Consider the following 20,763-nt stretch of genomic DNA (forward strand, 5'->3'; position numbering starts at 1 on the left):
GCATTCTACAAACAATATATTAAACAACAGAACCAAGCTACAACGTAACCACATTGTTACTATTTCAAAATATAACTAAATAGTCTAATTGTGACTATGAAATACTAGTTAATTGGGTAACCGATAAATTTAACGAAGGAAATAACTTTATGTGCATATATTTTTTGATATAAACGAGAGAGCGCAGTTTTTATAATCTATACATACTATAAAATAAAGTCAGAGGCAATGTTTGTTCGCTTACATCTTTTAAATTACGCAACGGATTTTGCGGTAGCCTCGGTTGTCTAGCGGTTGAGCACACCGCTTCCGATGCTCGCGGGTTCGATTCCTCGCACGGCACAAACATTTGTATTCATGAGTATGATTGTTTGTATCAGTCTGCGTATTCTATGTATGTTAAGTATGTATTTATAGAAAAAAATATCTAAGTATTTATATCAGTTGTCTAGTACCTATAACACAAGTTTTGCTTACCGTGGGACTAGATAGCGGTGTTAATTATTTATTTATTATTTTAATGCAGTTTTCAGCAATAGATAGAGTGATTCAAAAGGTTTATATGTATAATACATGCGTGTTGTAGTATAAAACATGCCGAGAAATTTAAAGATTTGCGTAAGTAAGGTTTTAGAATAAACTGCCAATCTGTTCTAAGTCTATAAAAAAGGTAATAAATAAACTTGCGGATGGCTCCTCACACTGTTTATGATGTGCCTACACTTGTAATATTTCTGTCGACACTTGAGACCCTTTCATTAGTTTACGTCTCCACTAACATAGATTTAAGTTAAGTGTAAAATCAGTCTACGTCCCGACTCCGCGTCGACAGGACGCGTTATTAATAAGTCATGTAGCACACTACCAATAAACTTAATAATCTAATATATAAACTCAAAGATGACTGACGTAGTGATCTATCAACACACAGCCCAAACCACGACGGATCGGGCTGAAATTTGGCATGCAAGTAGATGTTATGACGTAGGCATCCGCTAAGAAAGGATTTTGATTAATTCTACCCCCAAGGGGATTAAATAGGGGATGAAAGTTTGTATGAAACTTTGTCAATTTTAAGACGATCGGGCTGAGACTTTGCATGCATAAAGCTACTATGACGTAGGCATCCCCTAAGAAAGGATTTTGATAAATTTACGCGAGCGAAGTCACGGGCAAAAGCTAATGTACAATAAATAGTGCAATCATTTTACCGGTATACTCACTACCTACGTACTACAATAAATAATATATTATGTAGCGGCACCTCATCATAACATATATAAAGCAATAGTGATGGGGATACACCGCGCTACAATTACATCAAAATAAAATTAATTTATATTATAAAGGGTACCTAATAAAGTAAATAAATAAAACTATAAAAATTTCATTTATTACATTTTATTGCTAATTAATATATGGATGCTTAACATTTAAATTGATATTAATAGTGATTACAATAATAGCTACTTCATTTACTTAAGATTACAAGATGGCGGACAGAGGACGCCATCTTCTAACCTTAAGTCACAAGATGGCGTCCTCTGTCCGCCATCTTGTGATTAAAACTACGAATATAATAGCAAGTATAATTCTGAGATCTTTCCAGTCCGATGTTTGATCATCATATAAATTAATTTTTATTATTATTATTATTATTTAACATCACGACATTTACTCCAGGTGGGGCAGTCAGAGATATTGTCCAATTGAATAGACATGCTCACATTTCGATGGGTATTTAATCCAAATACCCTAACGTGGTATCTCACAACAATTGTTTGTTAACGATGTTTCCATCACACAAGAACTAGTTAGAAATACAAATTGACACAAAGATTTTTGGTGTCGACAAGTTTGTTTGTTGCCACAAAGTTTTTTTGTGTTCATTAGTTGCCCAAATTTGAACTCACGACCTTTTGGCTGCAAGTTATTGGGTATTTAATCCAAATACCTACCGTAACGTCGTATCTCACAATAATTATTTGTTAACGATGTTTACATCACCGGAGAGCTAGTAAGATATATAAATTGACACAGAGTGGTTTTGGTGTCGCCCAAATTTGACCTTTTGGCTGTTAAATAATGGCAGTAAACCACTGGTCACGTCGCTCTCAGATGAAATTAATTTTCCTATATTAAATTATCTATACTTATAAACTCAGTTTGAAATCTAATTGCACTGCAAAAGAAAAAATTCAAGCTAATATATCGCACATTTAATAATATACTTTAAGCATTTGGAAATAGAGTAGATTTTCCAATACTCTTATTTTTTTAATGTCGTCTGTCGCAGCGACCGAAAGTGAAGACGGTACGCGCGCGCCAGCTGTATTTTTTCAAATGCATTTCGATCTTATTTCGTTTTAAATAAGGACTAAATTGGCTAAACATATGTCACGGTTTAGCGGTTTAGGGTAAATACAGTTTATTATTAAAAGTGCTACTACATAGATGTGACGTCATTCTATGACGTCATTGGGTATATATAATCATTTTATTTACTTCTAACGTTGATATAATAATAAGAGACAACTGTCTACACACGTAATGTTTGAAAATGTACTGCAATATTTTATAATTGCACAGCGATCTTCAAAAATCAAGAGAAACTTATAGATTATAGTTAATGTTCGAACAAATTTTATCTGTATGTAAATAAAATTTATCTGTTTGTAATATTGTAATAACCGTTTTTTACTACATGCATAGGAATATAAATACATAATTAAATAACATTTTTTTTTTAATTTTGTCTGTCTGTCTGTTTGTTCCGGGTAATCTCTGAAATGGCCGATTTTGACGGGACTTTTTTTGGCAGATAGCTGATGTAATAAGGAGTAATTTAGGCTACTTTTATTTTTGAAAAATAAAGTTATATTCCACTCACACTAAGTCGCATAATATACTAACTAGTATACTATAAAAATTTGACGACCTCGGTGGTCTAGCGATTTAGCACATTACTTCCCTTAGTCGCGGGTTCGATCCCTCGCACGGCACAAACTTTTGTATTCATGAATATAATTATTTGTATCGGTGAGAAAAAACTATATATTTGTATCAGTTATCTAGTACCAATCTAGAGGGGCTAGAGGGCACTGTGTGAATTGTCCTGAGATTATTATTATAACGGTGGTAAACATAGGCATACGGCCCGTCTGATGACTAGTCTATGAACCCCTGAAACACCGGACACATGCGCGTAGCCGACTTTTATTGCGTGCGTGCGCGCAGCATCCGTTTGTTTTGCTCCTTACATAAAGATATTGAAACCTTCAAGAAAAGAGCTTATTCCTTTTTAAAAGGCCGACAACGTACTTGCAATTCCCCTGGTGTTGCTCATGAGCGGCGGTAATCACTTACCATCAGGTGAGCCGCATGCTCGTTTGTCCCCTGTGTTATAAAAAAATAAAGAGCAGAACATTGTCGATTATATCCGTATCAAGAGTAATCTGATATTGAGGGTGACGCAGCTGGAGTCGAATCAAAACGCGAGTTTCAAGGCGTTTGCAATAAGCATGTTGGGGACTCGGGCCAAGTCCCCAACATGCTGCCCACGTTCATGAAGGAGGACTACTGGCCGAAGGTGTGGTGTACCGGCGCTACCGTGGCAGATTGCCGCCATCAGTACCGTGATCACACAATTTCTTAATTTTATATTATTTCATATGTATGTTAGTCTATAAGGTATTTATAATATGGGCCTAGTAGCCTGAAATAAATAAATAAATAAGCATATTGTTACAAATACTAACCTTTTTAGCAATTATTAGCTACTACAGTACATTTTCAAACCACAATATTATTAAAGACTAGTAATTACTCGGAATTTTTCTTCTCTTCAACTTCTTCATTGAACACCACTTCGACATCTGGACGTAGACTTTTAAAATCATCAATACCCCTCTGGTTCACCGTAGTACCCGTGAAGTCTATCCTCCTCAAAAACGGCGCAGCCGTCGCTAGATGCACCAGACTCCTATTAGTTACATTCCTGTACCCATTCACCGTCAGCTCTATAAGATTGGAAACGTTGGGTCTACCCACAGCCATTTCTCCTGGTGGTCCTATCCGGAAGTAATTGAGGTCTTCACCTTCGGCTCTTCCAAAATGCTGTAGAGCAATATCGGTTACCAGTGTCGATGGGTCTGCTTGCCGCATTGGTGGAAATCCGGAGACGAATTCGCAGTGTCTTGGCTCGTGTGCATTTCCGGCTTCGTTTGGTATTGACCAGCGACACAGGTTATGGCGTTGCTCTCTGATATTGACATAGACAACGTGAGCTCTAGGTAGACGATGCATCGGATCGTGCAAATTGAATTCCTCGACTCTAAAAGTTGGGCCACATCTGTCGTGATTTCTAGCTTCATTATTGCTACAATTTGCATTACTGCTACTACTTCCATTCTTACTGTTTGCGTTGTTACTATTTTCATTACTATTGCTATCGTTACTGCTGCTAGCTCCAGCATTTCCATTACTTAAATTCACATTATCATTATTTGCTGAATTTTCGTTACTTCCATTTGCATTCTCATTATCAACTGCCGGACAATTGATTATAACAGGTACTTCGTTCTGCCGGAAACGGACGTAACTTTCCATCCTTGGTTGGTTGGAGTTGCCAGCTGCATTGGATGAGTTCGAAGTGGATGCACGTAAACTAGGAGGTTTCCCCATGTTCATAATGGTGCCTATGCGGAAATTTCTAGGGTTCCCCATCAACGTCTTGTAGATAATGCGACTGGGCGTGTTATCATTATCATCTGAGTCAGAATCAGATGAGTTTCCATATTTGGTCGACGGGCCAGCGCTCAGATTGCGTTTTGGACGCTTCGACGATTCAGGTTGATCTTCTGATGCATTTCCTTTCCCTTTCTTACGTTTCGGACGCTCTCGCTCTTCGTCTGTCTGTTGTTCTTTATCCTGACAGTTCTCGATTCTGAAATATAAATTGGATGATATTCATTCATTCATACACACATTTACACTGCATACAATTCAAAATGTTTTTATTCATGTAGGTCTATTACAGACTCTTGCGCCATCTACCGTCAGTTTGGAATGATTTCGAGATGAGAAGAACTGACAAGAAACTCACCTTTCAAATAAATCTTGTATATGTTTACAATAATACAGATTCATTTTTAAATTCAAATTTGGGAGAATAGAGTGACCACCAGCATATGCTATTGCAAAAGAAAATAGTTTAGTGTCAGTAACCCGAACAGACCAATCCTCACAAGCAGCACCCGTTCACGAGTATGACGTATGAGCCAGCCATCATTGCACTCAACCATATTAGAGGGAGCACATCGACTCGCCCACCACGACGCTTGTGGCGTTTGAACTTTATAGCGAGCATGACTGCTTCAAGTTACTCTTGCTGTATATACATATAAATGAAATTGGAGTGTCTGTTTGTAATATTGTAATAACCGTTTTTTACTACATGCATATGAATATAAATACGATACATACATCAAAAAAAGATTTTTTTCAATTTTTTCCTGTGTGTCTGTTTGTTCCGGCTAATCTCTGAAATGGCTGGACTGATATTGACGGGACTTTTATTGGCAGGTAGCTGACATAATAAGGAGTAACTTAGGCTACATTTATTTTAGAAAAATAAAGTAAAATTTCAGGTTGACGAATTGACGTCTATTTCTATTTCTATTTCTAATTAATACATTATATTGACAGCCTCGGTTGTCTAGTGGTTTAGCACAGCGTTTTACTACCCGATGGTCTTAAGTTAAATTCCTCGCACGGTACAAACATTTGTATTCATGAGTATGATTGTTTGTATCGGTCCGGGTGTTTTCTATGTATAATATGTATTTATTTACAAAAAAAATGTATCCATGTATTTATATCAGTTATCTAGTACCCATAACACAAGCTCTGCTTAGCTCGGCACTAGATGGCGCTGTGTGAATTGTTCTGAGATATTATTATTACTATATTTTGAACAATTTTGCAAATAAATCATCACTTTTTATTATTTATTCTTCACGAATAACAAGACCATATAATAAACAACTTATTTATAACACTTGAAACCAAAGACTCACCTATATTTTTCTTTTTCTGCGTTATATTGGTCCTCTTCAGGAGTAATTTCCGATTTTATTATTTTCCGAGCACCCTTGAAATATTCAGGCACCTGAAACAAAGTGTTGAACTTTAAATTTCAGGCTCTACTATATATATCACATAAGAATAATGTTAATTATTTATACATACTATGCTACTGGCGATTGTATAACCGAGATGATCATTATTATGTAGGATTCGGCTATATTTTATTTTTTATTTACTTATTCTATATTGTACTTATAAAATTGTACAATTTGGCGAGCTTAATGCTATATGGCTCTACCAGCTAACCATTAGGTAAGAACAGAAAGCGGTTGATAGGCAGTGGTGGGAAAGGACTAACCTATAATTTTACCTAACATAGGTATTTAAAAATACTTACAAATATACATACATACATAAATAAACGTAAATGTAATTTTAGTTTTTACCCAGATTTTTTGCGAAAAAATTACCATATTTGTCTAAACCCTTCTACTCCCCCACGTGTCGCTCCCAGGCGTGCAGGGCCCCGTGGGCCCCGCCCCCGTCACTCACGTGTCGCTCCCAGGCGTGCAGGGCCCCGTGGGCCCCGCCCCCGTCACTCACGTGTCGCTCCCAGGCGTGCAGGGCCCCGTGGGCCCCGCCCCCGTCACTCACGTGTCGCTCCCAGGCGTGCAGGGCCCCGTGGGCCCCGCCCCCGTCACTCACGTGTCGCTCCCAGGCGTGCAGGGCCCCGTGGGCCCCGCCCCCGTCACTCACGTGTCGCTCCCAGGCGTGCAGGCCCCGTGGGCCCCGCCTCCGTCACTCACGTGTCGCTCCCAGGCGTGCAGGGCCCCGTGGGCTCGGCCGCCGTCCTACGAGTCACTCACGTGTTGCTGCCAGGCGTGCAGGGCCCCGTGGGCCCCGCCCCCGTCACTCACGTGTCGCTGCCAGGCGTGCAGGGCCCCGTGGGCCCCGCCCCCATCACTTACGTGTCGCTCCCAGGCGTGCAGGGCGGGCCCCGCGGGCCCCGTGGGCCCCGCCTTGTCCGGCTTGTGTCGTGGGGCGGCCAGTCTCAGCCGCTGTAGTGATGGCAGCCAGCCCAGCGCCGTCACTTCCGAGTTTCCGACCGGCGACCAGCGCACGTCCAGCGACTGTATACACAAACATCGTCTCATTAAAACGAGTCCTAACATTTATTTGAAAACATACTATAGTTTTAACAATATACTATATATTAGCTGTATTATAGCTGTTCCCCGTCACGTCAAAATCGGTCCAGCCTTATTACATCAGCTACCTCCAAAAAAAGTCCCGTCAAAATCGGTCCAGCCATTTCAGAGATTATCCGGAACAAACAGACAGACAAAACTATAAAAAATATTATTTTGATATATGTACCATATTTATACTCATATGCCTGTAGTAAAAAACGGATATTTCAATATTACAAACACTCCAATTATATATGTATAGATTTGCAATTTACTTTTGAAATTCCTTAAAAACTTAATATCCGTAACCGAAATTATCCGAAACGGATGATCCGAAATAATTTCATTTCCGCATCCGGTTTAATAACCATTCCTATATCCGAAACCTATCTGTATCCGACATTTCATATCCATAACATCCCTGCACTGTACATACCTTCAAATTCCTGAACCCGTACCGCATCGAGAGAGAGGCGTACGCAACGAACTCGCTGAGTCGCTGGCAGTCGCACATGAGCAGGCTCTCCAGGTGGGCCATCTTGCTGAGGGTCATAAGCGACACAGGCTCCATCCACTGGCACTCTGATACATCCAGATACTGGAATAATATTATAATTGCTAGTGAATAGAATAGAATATAAAATCATTTATTCAAATAAACTTAATTTAAATAAGCACTTGAGAACATAATGAAAAATTGAAATTCACATTACAAATAAATGTTTTGTTTTAAATTAAACCATAATGTGAGTAGTTTTGGCGCAATAGAATAGAATAGAAAATCATTTATTCAAATAAATTTAATTTAAATAAGCACTTTTGAATAGTCACAACAATTTTTTTTTATCTACTATTTGTTCGGAAAGCTATCTCACCACAAGAAGAACGAGCAAGAAACTTGCGTGTTGCTATTTTAAATAATCCTTGTAAGTTTACATTTACAAGTCGAAACGTGTGAATACAAACTATCAACCAGCACTAATTTATTTGGGTCAAATATAAATATACAATAAGATTAAATCAGTCGTAGTGATAAGAGCAGACCAGTCCCTACAAGCAGCACTCGTCTACAAGTATGACAGATGAGCCAGCCATCACTGCGCTCGACCATATTTTAGGGAGCCCAATGACCCTGAATCTGTTTATTAACAGAAACAGACTAAAAACGCAGTTTTTTTGTTAATTTCGACTCAGTTTGGATCCCTTGCGTTTTAGATGTAAACATATGAAAAATTTATGTGTCGACTTACGAGCTGATGATTAAATAGAAATAGAAATATTCTTTATTCAAATAAACTCATTATAAGCACTTTTGAATAGTCAAATTTTGATTCTACCACTCATGTGGAATGCAGATTCATCACAAGAAGAATGAGCGAGAAACTTGTGTATTCTCTTAGCAATGTACCATGTCAGGTTGACCTCCACGCGGTTCCCCCTGGAAACCATCGTGAATTTGTCACGTTTTATAAAATTTAATAAAAAAAAAATTGTACTTGTATTTCTGTGTATTTATATATTTATATATGTATGTATATTATTATGTATTAATTCTATTGGTGCAATAAAGAGTTTATAAATAAATAAATAAAAGTTAAATATTTGTTGCGGGTAAATGATACGATGTTGCCTGAGATGTATGTAACTGTGTCCCATGCGAATATCTATGGGACACAGTTAGACCCTTGAGATTTTATATTATACATTTATCATTCTTATTATTAAAAATTATTTAGATATTTATAAAAATGTCATATGTTCATTACGAATTAAAATTATGTGAAGTTAGTGAATAGCACTGAATAAAGATTATTTTCTTTACTACTTTCTTTCTTTCAAGTTAGAGATCAACGTACCTCCAATTTTGGTAGAAAGTCAGATATCCTGAAGAGGAAGGTCTTGTCCACTCGCTGGTTAAAACACTTGGTCCCTCTAATAGACAGCTTCTTGAGATTCGGTGGGAAGTTACTCAAAGATATCTGCAACAATATATATGTATATTTAATTAAATAATATCTCAGGACAATTCACGATTCGATTCACGGGTTCGATTCCTGGCACGGCATAAACATTCATGAGTATGGTTGTTTGTATCGGTCTGGGTGTTTTCTATGTATATCTTATATTACCTCTATATTATAATTATTTTGTTTTTATTTTTATATTTGATGTACATATTAATTTATGTAATTATTCTTTCTGTGAGAGGAACAATAAATGTTTTTCATTCATTTCATTCATTCATTCATTCATTATGTATGTTTACAAAAAATGTATTTATGTATTTGTATCAGTTGTATAGTGCCCATAACACAAACTTAGATTGCTTATATTATTTCTTAACCTACCGCTCATTCGAAAAGCTGTCTCATCACAAGAAGAACGAGCAAGAAACTTGCGTGTCGCTCTTTTAAATAATCATTCTGACTTTACATTTCCAATTCGAAACGTGTGAATACAAACCACCAACTAGAACTACGTTATTAGCTTCGGATATTAAGTATTCAATAGGATTAAAACAGTCGTAGTGATTACAGCAGACCACCGTACAAGCAGCACACGTTCACGAGTATGACGTATGAGCCAGCCATCATATTTTTGCGTGCCATTTATTTATTTATTCTGAGGATATGATGATTATATATTTCTGATTGTGATGATGCTGATGACGTATTTAAAGAAAGTGTATAATATAAACGTAGATAGATGGAAAAGGAGAGTAGAAATAGAAATAGAAATAATCTTTATTCAAATAAACTTAATGAGCACTTTTGAATAGTCAAGTTTTTTTATTCTACCGCTTATTCGGAATGCAGATTCATCACAAGAAGAATAAGCAAGAAACTTGTGTGTTGCCCTTTTAAATTAAATATTAATTTAATACTTTTATTTAGTTATATTTAATTAACAACAAGGATTACGCACGCGATAATCAACATAGAAACCTCTAACTAACGCTAACCGCACTTAATCTCTGTTCAATCAGATAACATTGTCAGCGCTATGAATTTTAAGTTAGATATTTCCTGGCTGATCGCAGATAGAGAGAAAAAAAAAAAAAAAAAAAAAAAAAAAAAAAAAAAAAGATATTTCCTACAAAAACATTATTATCATTTATAAATTCTTCAATTTTATAATAAGTTTTTTTACAAAGAAAATATTTTATGACACATTTGAATTTCTTTTCTGCCTAATTGAGTACAGACTGTGGGAGTTTGTTGTAAAACCTTACGCAATTACCATAAAACGAGTATGCTCAGATATGACGGCTATAGAGAGCAGTAGAAGAGAATGACATACTGCAACAAATAATGGGATAAAGGCAAGGTAATGATGATGAATGAATGATGTATGTGGCGCCGGTGTCAGAGAGGTTGAAGAGTTTTCTTTTCGGACTACTCTAATACGGCGGCAGCTGGCCTTTACAGCTTCACCGGACGATAGGGGGCGAGTGCAGATGGCACTCCAAACCAAAGTAAGGACTTATGGAGCGGCTGAAGGACAACTCCAGCCTGACGGATACGACTTTAGTCTGAGGGCACCACTAGGGGTTCGAACCTCGGCTCAGGCCGTTGTAATATCGATCCCCGCTTGAATTGGACGGGGGATCGATCGGAGGGTTGAAGAGTAATCATCTATCATGGTATGGATATGTAATGCGTAGGAATGAGGATAATATTTTAAGAAAGGTGTTACATATGAAAGTGGATGGTTATAAGGGCAGAGGAAGGCCGAAAAAGAGATGGATGGACTGTGTGAAAGATGATATGGTAAGAAAGGAAGTAAATAACGAGATGACTGCGAACAGGGATGAATGGAAGAGAAAAACATATTACGACGACCACAAATAAATGGGATAAGGAAGAAGCAGATGATGATGATGATTTGTATGTATTGCAGGCAGCTGGACCTCACAAGTGCAAGATATGGGATCTCAGGTTCAAATCTCAGCATGAGTTGTCACAACATAGTTTAGCAGACGTAAGTTCATGTGCCTTATATGTAACAATTTATATATTTTACAAATTTATATATTTTTACTAGCTGTCCCGGCAAACGTTGTTTTGCCTTAAAATAAAAAAAAATTTGGGGTGGACTACCCCTTACATTTAGGAGGATGAAAAATAGATGTTCGCCGATTCTCAGACCTCAATACGCTCACAAAATTTCATGAGAATCGGTCAAGCCGTTTCCGAGGATTATGGGAACGAAAACTGTGACACGACAATTTTATATATAAGATAATCTTATTCGTATATAATATAATATAATATATCGTAAAATTAGCTTTAAATATTTTTAGTTAATATATTTTTAATTTAGTTAAGATATTTAAAAAAAACGACATACAATTTTTTTTACTTTTTGCATTTTTTTATTAATTATGATAATGTAATGGTGCACCCGCCTGCGCTAACGGTTTGCGCTGGCGGGGCACCAGTGGAGGATAATAAGGTGAGCATGAGATCAGGTCAGTTAGTCCATCGTGGTAAATTCGCCATGAATTTATCACGATGGTTTCCAGGGGGAACCGCGTGGAAGTCAACCTGACATGGTACATTGCTAGCAATAAGATCATCAGTCCACATTACTAACCATCCCCTTTTCCCCCCTACTTTTTGCATTTAGACCACTGTTAGTCTAACTTTAGTCCATAGACGAATCACAGTTTAGAAATAACTTCGTTTTGTAATAAGGAATACTTTGGTCAATGGTTTATTACTGGTGCTAAACCACTTAGTTTGAGGCGAGACTTCGCTTCGCTGTGTGTGTTCTACCGATTATACAAAGACTGTGTTCTGAGGAATTGTTCGACATGATGCCTACGGCCACCTTTCACCATCGCACCGCTCGCCATCGACAGGGAATTCATTCCCACACGCTGGAATCTAAATGGTCTCAGACAGTGCGGTTTCAGAGGAACTTCCTCCCGCGTACACTTACATTGTGGAATGAACTTCTGCCGAGGTTTTCTCACGAGACTACAGCATGGGGTTTTTCAAGAAGGGTATAATAAGGTTTCTTAAGGATCGGCAACGCGCACGTGGCACCCCTGGTGCTTCAGGCGTTCATAGGCTACGGTAACCATTTACCATCAGATGGGCCGTATGTTTGCAACCATAGTAGTATAAAAAAAACAGGTTTGTCTTTTTGTAATAAGACAGAAACGGTTTGTTTGCAATACAACTCCATTCAACACTCAATACGCTCACCATGTTACAATCGATGTTGCAGTATTCGAGAGCCAGCGACGTCAAGTTGGAGATACGCTTCAAACGTTCCATTTCCATAGAGTTGATCGTGTAAAGCGGCTTGTCGCCTTGGTTGGACTCGTCCATGTCCAGTGGCGAGTTGCACTGTATCGATTCGTCCTTTGTCCACTTCGGCGACCTTAAAAAAAGTTTTTTTATTAATTACTAATCTTTTATTCACAAATGTGCAGTGATGATGAAATGAATTTAATAGGCGAACTTGTAAAATAATAGTAATATTCATTTTTTATTCTTTATTAATTATTTATTCACAAATAACAGTCCAATTTAATAGTGTTAGATATACGAACTCTATGTACTAGTAAAAGTATGTATTATAATAAAATAACGACTATATAACATTAATTTAACTATGTCTCTAACACAATTCACTTTAGCAATTAAAATACAACCAGCACATCCTGTGCTCAAGGACCGAATGCCGCGGCCTACAAAAACCCTCCCTTTTATACAGAGAAGATATGAGTGGGGGTTATATGCAACTAGTTTAACGATACCGAGTAATAATGAAACTACCTTCTTTTAATATTAATTTTTTATTCTTTATTAAATATTTATTCACAAATAACAGTCCAATTTAATAGGCGAACTTGTAAAATAATAGTAATATTAATTTTTTATTCTTTATTAATTATTTATTCACAAATAACAGTCCAATTTAATAGGCAAACTTGTAAAATAATAATATTAATTTTTATTATATATTTTTATATATTCTTTTATTCACAATTATTGACTGTATATTCGGCTACTAAATTAATTAATAATATTTTTTATTATTTATTAATCTTTTATTCACAACTATACAGTCCATATTTGTGAATAAAAGATTAATATATAATACAAAATATTATTAATTAATTTAGTAGGCGTACTTATAAAATAATAATAATACATTTTTCTTATTCTTTATTAATTTTTTATTCACATATATACAGTCAAATTCAATATGCGAACATGTAAAATAATAATAACATTTTTTCTTAATTAGAATAACATAGAAAACACCCAGACTGATACAAACAATCATACTCATGAATACAAATTTTTGTGCCGTGCGAGGAATTGAACCCGCGACCATCGTACGTAAAGCGGTGTGTTAGACCGCTAGACCACTGAGGTCGTCAATCGGACGTCCATTTCGGAGGAGTTTTATTATAAATATTATAAAGAATTTTATATGTTAGAAAGTTAATTTAAAGTAAGATAGAAATACGGTACCCTGATCCATGAGGCTGGTAAAAACGCCGGGGCCAAGCTGCGAACAAAAAACAAATAGAAAATCACCTCTTGTACCACCTTTCAGAAACTAAAACACCATCCTGATCATCTGGATGAATGGCGGTCCTCCACAGTTTTTAGAAACTTTGCCACGCACAACCACATTGTGGAATCACCTTCCAGCAATGGTATTTCCGAACCGATACGATATTGAAACCTTCAAGAAAAGGGCTTATTCCTTTTTAAAAGGCCGACAACGTAGTTGCAATTCCTTTGGTATAGCAGGTGCAGGGCGGCCGTAATCATTTACCATCAGGTGAGCCGCATGCACGTTTGTCCCCTGTGTTATAATAAATCAGTGAAATAAAAGAGATAAAGGCCATACTTATTGCTTGATAATCAATCTGCGAACACCTGGCGTTCTGCCATTCTTGCCACCCAAGTGTGACGTCAGTTCCTTGAGTTCTGAAAGAATAGATAATGCTATGTATTGTCTGTTTCATAGATTTTATTAGTCAAAACAGTTATTCATTTAGGACATCTGTTAACGCCATCTATCAGACTCATAAGGAATGAAAGGCGTCATCAATGTGAAGTGGAACACGGATTGCCTCCCTCGACATGACTGGCCACAACTTCAGTCAACTCTTCGAATTTTGTCTTGTCATTATAAACTTTTACGTGTTATGCTACTATGTAAAGATAAATAACTATTAAAACTAAATACGTATTATTATCAAAGGATTGTATTCGTAATTACCAACAAGAAACTAAAATATACAGAGGGAAAGGCGCAAACACATCTTCTGTCAATTGCCTTGTTTGTGATGTTTGCTCCAGTCAGGTGTTCCACAGGAATTTTAGGTTAAAGATTATAAAAAAATATGTACTGTGCTAATAGAGGTATAACATTGATATTTTAAATCGTGAAATAATATGCTACGTGACGTCGAATCTGATTGTCGAATTGGAATGACTCGACGGTCACCCATCCATCCGCGAGTCCCCGCCTCTTGCTCATTGGTAGGTTACCAGCGATTGGCCGATTAATTAACGTTCGATTGATTTATGTGTAGGCGATATTTTAAAAATATATTTCTTTATGTAAGGATTATTTTTGTAAATAGCGCCATCTAGTATTTATAGACCAACCTACTAACGATGAAACGATTTTTATTTGGCATTCAGTCGACGAGCGCAGAGCGTGCCGGTTGTTTAGTTGGGCCTGGGGGGGGATAGTTTTAGTCACTTGGGGTTTCCCTTGCGGTAGGTCAAAACCATTTTAAACAAGACTATATAAGTATCTCTTTTATTATTAATTCTTTATTAATTTATATTAATGTTTTCTGTCAATTATAGATATATATGTAGACAAACTGTACCTGTAACTTCATCCGCGTGGACCAAATAAATTAAAGATATTCAATAACCTAACCCAAAAAGTTACATCGTATTAGTTTCAAAAACTGACGTTAATTCGTTTACTGATAGACTAGACACTGAGAAAGGACATAGGCTTTAGAATGCGAAAAAAGGGTTGTAAGGTGAAAGGACAGAAGCATCGTTATTTTTAAAACTAGAACTTTGTTTTTGGCTCTTGATTGACTTGTATGGAAATTCGTCATTTTTGAAGCTCGAACGATGAAACGTTTATTATTTGGCTTTGGGATAGTTTTAGTCAAGGTAACCATTTCAAACGGGTAGACCTAGTTGTTTATTCATTTATATTTAAGGATTACCAAGATAAGATACAGCAATAAAAAAATTGTCGCGATTCTATATAATTCTAATAGTATTATAATAACTTCTTATACAGATGACTAGGGCCCTCACAGGACACTGCAAATTAAACAAACATATGGCAAAACTGAAGAGGAAACGCCACTACACATCCTATGTGGCTGTAGTCCACTCATGCATAAACGAAATATCTCCTTTGGAAAGTTTACACTCTTTCCCGAGGAGATAAAAACCATCGCTCCTAAGAATATCCTTCAATTCTTGTCCCTGACGGGTACTAGTAGTAGTACTAGGTAGCGAACTCTGAAAAAGGGCGAGCACAATAGATCTAGTCACAATGCTACAGTTCGAAGCACCTGACAATAGCCCAAACTAACCAAGAAAAAAATAAAGATTAACTTACTCGTCGGTTTCCCTTGCAAATCCTGCAAGGAGCAGTTCCGTGGTGGACTGGTTGATGGTGTAATTGAGCAGCCATTGCAGCCTCTCGTGCCCATAGGGCTCCCTGCGAGCGTCCACCCGGATCCATAGTGTACGGTCGCGAACCAACTGCCCCAGACGACTGCACGAACTGTAGGAATTAAATAGACATTTTAAGTTCTTTCGTCTTCTATCTTATTCTTCTCTATCTTAGAATTACTAGCTTTACCTAAATGTTTAACTGAAGTCAGTAATTCGTTTTATGGTGATTGATGATAACGGTGATGGGTTTTTTTTTCGGACCACGCTAATGCTGTTGGGCGTAGCTGGCCTTTACAGCTTTACCGGACGTTAGGGGGTGAGTGCAGATGGCACTCCAAACCCGCGGAAGGACTTATGGAGCGGCTGAAGGCCAACTCCTCCTGACGGATACAGACTTTAGTCTGAGGGCACAATTAGAGGTTCGAACCTCGGCTCAGGCCGTCGTAATTTCGATCCCCGTTTGAATTGGACGGGGGATCGATCGGAGGGGATGGTGATGGGGTCGGTATTAGAAAAGCTACATAAGTACACATGTAACATATCGTCAGTTAAATAGAAAAATGGCAGTATTCAAAATGTAAATTTTTGTCTTTTAAAGTTTTTAAATTTATTTAAACAATTTTTCCCTTTAAAGTTTTAAATTTACACAAAAGTATTATATATCATTTTAAAAGTATTTACATATTGATTAAGATGGCGTGGTTAATTTAATTGACTTATATAAAAGAAGCTTCTAATTTTGTAATGTGATTTTTCTATTTAATCGATGATATATTTACTTTTAGTACATGTGTTTACAATGCAGCGGATGCTTACAGACTAACTGAACAACGTAAAATGCAGTGCTTATATGACCAAAATTAGAAAGTGGTTTAGGGTTGAGCTTGTCACTAAGAGTAATTGTGCAAGGTCAAACAATATCAGAGTCTCTTCTAAATTAAGTTTGAATAAAGATTATTTCTATGCATGAGTGGGCTACAACCACATAGGTGTGTAGGGTCGTTTCCTCTTCAGTTTGGAGAAATCTGTAGATTTTAAAATTTACTTACTATCCTAAAGCTTTGAGATCCATCGGGGAGCAGTAATACAGTATATAAAGCAGTACATCGTCAGACAGGTCCAGGAGACTGGTCTGGACCTCCGGCGGCTTGTGTGGAGTAGCATCTGTCATCAAATAGCAACATTTACGTATAAAACAAATTTTGGAGTAGTAGTAGAAGGTAGTATTCTCGGCCCCACACTATTTATTATGTTGTTCGGAAAGTAATTTCGTTTTTTCCTAACTTAGGATTTAATTGTATTTTTTGCACTCAACTTCACACTTAAGCCGTATAATTTTTATATGCTTTGAGAGCTCATATAACAAGGCTTGTGTGTGAAAAATTACAATTAATCCAAGCAGTAGTTTTTGGTTGGTAATCCTAAGTTAGGAAAAAAAGAAATTACTTTCCGAACAACCTAATATATTAAGTATACCTAAACAATATACATAATATTAAGTTGGAAAATACTGAAATGATTAGAGATGAAACGGATATCCGGTAAATATCTGGTATCCGGCCTATCCGGCGGCCTTAATACTATCCGGCCGAATACCCGATAAGTACTAGAATTTATTATTTAGTTTAGCTTTATTTAGTTAGTCTTAGTATTACATAAAGAATAAAATTAGTTTTGGTATTAAATTTTTAATCACTCGATAGTAATTGACTGTTATAGAAAGAAAATTAATTTATTAGTTAGCTAAGTTCAGCCGGATATCCGGCTATTCGGTCACATGTTTGACCGAACATCCAGTATCCGGGCAAACTGCTATTCGTTTCATCATCTAGGAATGATATGTTACGCTGATGATACAGTCTTACTGTTTGGGACAAATCATGAGTTTATTCAAAAGCCGATAGAGGCTCAAATAACCAAATGTTTTACTTTTGTCCATCTCTCTCTAATGCAGGTATCCTATTGTTACGATGAATAACTCTTATATGAATTGCTATTACTATTATTATTTTTTCTCTTCCTTTAAAAATTTAAAGAAGGTAATATTCACATACACAGTCCTTAGCCAAGTGTGGGAAAGGTTGTGCTGTGTGATGATATTGTTGAGGAGGTCAAGAATTTTCAAGTTATGCGACAGGTATAATCACTATGACTTATTTCCTCTTATTAATTGTTTAACCAGTTGGTTATATATTCAATATTTTTTCTATTTGAGTATTTAATTGAATTAGTGCTAATTGGTGGTTTGTATTCACACACTTAAACTTAAAAATGTAAAGTAATAATAAAATCATTAAAAAGAGCAACATGCAAGTTTCTTGCTCATTCTTCTTGTGATGAGACAGCTTTCCAAATGAGTGGTAGATTAAAAAAATGTAATGACTATTCAAAAGTAATTCAATGTAAGTTTATTTGAATAAAAGATTTTCTACTCTTTTCTATTCTATTTAATATTGTAGCTGTTTGTAGGAGATATATATATATATTTGGAAGAGTGAATATTTAATGTTTGCAGACTATTTTGAAGTGTTTTGGGTACAGTACATGTAGAAGAAAGTATAATACAATTATTATTATTATTATTATTATACACTAGATGACCTGGGCAACTCTATCTGTATCACACTTATCATTATACAGTAGAATCTGTTTATCGACTGTGCCTATATTGACCAAACAATTATTGACATAATTACACTACATAGGTTTTCATATAAATTCTATACATATAAAATTGGAGTGTCTTTTTGTAATATTGAAATAACCCTTTTTTTACTACATACATATGAATATAAATATGGTACATACACTAAAATTTTTTGAAATTTTTGTGTCTGTCTGTCTGTTTGTTTTGGCTAATGTCTGAAATGACTGACATCATACAGACTAGAAATATCATACAGAATAAATTTGTTCAAGTGAAAGCTTGAAAAAAAATGTATCAATTTTTTAGTACCCATAACACAAGCTGCACTTAGCTTAGGACTAGATGGCGGTGTGGGAACTGTCCTGGGTTATTATATAAAATATTTTTAAAAAATTTCACTAATCACGAACAAGATGCTATGCCTGAAAATCCTGCAGTATAACAGCCACAGCTCATCCTTCAAACAAAACGGCAAAAAGCAAGCTGCTTGGTGGCTGAAATGGGTGAAACTGAGGTACACAGGCAGACAAGTTTCTACAAAGTGTACTTTAGTAAAATACGCAGAGGAACAAAGTACCCTCTTTAAGCTACGAAATAAAAATTTAAACAAATAGCTAAGCATTAAGAAAATAACTTGAATATTTTGTACTTACCATCATGGACGTAACCACTGTCGTTCAGCTCTGTTTTGGTATCAGACTCAACAGGCGATGAGTCCATTTTCAAAACAAATTATTAAAACACAATAATTCTTAACAAAAACACCGCGTGAGTATCAAACACCAAAAATAAATTTCAGACAAAGAAACCACGGTAAAGGTTTAATACGCCGGTTGATATAAACAAATACTTGTTGGAAACGTTCCAAAAAGTATTCCGTGAGATTTCATTTAGGAATTTATAAAGAACGACACCAGTAAGTGTAAGCATTTACAAGTTAAAAACATTCAGAAATAAATAAGATCCGCTAGGGAGGAATATCTGTCAAATCATCATTCTGTCAAAAAAAAAATAAACAACTTTTTTTTCATTTCAGATGCAGCGGCAAGAACATTTTAATTAGCATACCAAATATGTCACATACGAAACTCGAATACACAATTTTATTTACAAATTGAAAACGCAGTTACTTTTTATTATCCTTTAATAAATTAATTGTAATTAAGTTTTGGTCTTATTTTATTTTGTTAGTCTGGTTATGCCCTACACAGAGTAGTATATTCATTAGAACTGACAATTGACATTGACAAATCAAATGACAAGCAAATGTTTTTGATTTGAAGTTTTTTGACATTTCCTTCTTTTCAAACGTGTTACTTGTTGTTACACAGTATTCCACAATATTTTTGTTTTGTAAATAACAATGGCCAAGTCTTTACGGAGCAGATGGAAGCGAAAGTGTCGAGCTGTAAAGCGAGAAAGGTATGCAGTAAAAGAACTGGCCAGATTGAAGAAAATGCTCGGCGTAAAAGAAGAGGAAAAAATTACAGAAAGTGAGGTTATGGAATCTGATCAGGTGATATATCTGGACGCTGGCGAAATTAAAAAGAAGAAACCAACCAAGAAAGTTGTGGCGGAAGAGCCTGAAGATGTAGAAATGAGTTCGGATGACGAGAACGTGGAGGTCGACGCCGAAGACGGAAAGAAAAGAATATTCAGTACGAAAACGTTAAAAGATCAAAATGGACAGTATCCGGTATGGTTGCACAAGAGGAAAATAGCAAAAATCAACAAGGCCGCTAAGAAAAATGTAAAAAGGAAGTCCAAAAAGCGTAGGCGATGAATTAAATAGCATATATTATATTTTTTTTTTATTTACAACCGTTAAATGAAAATTCCATTCACAAAAATATTCTATAAAGAAAATTTTGAGTAGCTTATGTAATACTTGAACAGTCTTAACATGTGTTTATTTACGTTATAATTACATACATTTTCAGTATAATGGAAATATAGAATAAGACAAACATATTTTTATCTATACACCTATACATACATATAAAGAGTGTGTTTGTAATATTGAAATAACTATTTTTTACATTTACATGCATATGAATAGAAATATGGTACATACACCAAAAGAACATTTTTACAAAAGACTTTGTTCCGGATAATTAATTAATTGGCTGGACCGATTTTGAGG

General features: G+C 36.0%; 2 protein-coding genes across 2 annotated transcripts; one reads left to right on the forward strand and one right to left on the reverse strand.

Annotated features, from left to right (window-relative positions):
• Nucleotides 1-2,918: 2,918 nt before the first annotated feature.
• On the reverse strand, nucleotides 2,919-19,795 carry LOC131845267 (uncharacterized). The gene is made up of 12 exons (XM_059194307.1): nucleotides 19,274-19,795; nucleotides 17,023-17,137; nucleotides 15,915-16,082; nucleotides 14,157-14,236; nucleotides 13,767-13,808; nucleotides 12,803-12,848; nucleotides 12,491-12,668; nucleotides 9,134-9,256; nucleotides 7,714-7,875; nucleotides 7,056-7,217; nucleotides 6,078-6,169; nucleotides 2,919-4,945 (listed from the first exon to the last, which is right to left on the reverse strand). The coding sequence occupies exons 1-12, from the start codon at nucleotides 19,338-19,340 to the stop codon at nucleotides 3,823-3,825; spliced, it is 2,358 nt and encodes a 785-aa protein (XP_059050290.1). The 5' UTR covers nucleotides 19,341-19,795; the 3' UTR covers nucleotides 2,919-3,822.
• A 127-nt stretch (nucleotides 19,796-19,922) lies between these two features.
• On the forward strand, nucleotides 19,923-20,423 carry LOC131845326 (protein LLP homolog). Its single transcript, XM_059194373.1, has one exon. The coding sequence runs from the start codon at nucleotides 19,984-19,986 to the stop codon at nucleotides 20,401-20,403; it is 420 nt and encodes a 139-aa protein (XP_059050356.1). The 5' UTR covers nucleotides 19,923-19,983; the 3' UTR covers nucleotides 20,404-20,423.
• The last annotated feature ends 340 nt before the right edge of the window (nucleotides 20,424-20,763 follow it).

This window comes from Achroia grisella, unplaced genomic scaffold (assembly GCF_030625045.1).
Source record: "Achroia grisella isolate CSIRO2021 unplaced genomic scaffold, CSIRO_AGI_Agris_v1 utg461, whole genome shotgun sequence".
Classification (NCBI taxonomy): Eukaryota; Metazoa; Arthropoda; class Insecta; order Lepidoptera; family Pyralidae; genus Achroia; species Achroia grisella.

Coding starts and splice junctions, on each gene's coding strand:
- LOC131845267 (XM_059194307.1), bottom strand. CDS start 19,340: ATGGACTCATCGCCTGTTGAGTCTGATACCAAAACAGAGCTGAACGAC. Junction 16,083..17,022: donor GATCTCAAAGCTTTAGGATA/GTAAGTAAATTT, acceptor TAATTCCTACAG/TTCGTGCAGTCGTCTGGGGC. Junction 9,257..12,490: donor GCAACATCGATTGTAACATG/GTGAGCGTATTG, acceptor ATATTGTTGCAG/ATATCTTTGAGTAACTTCCC.
- LOC131845326 (XM_059194373.1), top strand. CDS start 19,984: ATGGCCAAGTCTTTACGGAGCAGATGGAAGCGAAAGTGTCGAGCTGTA.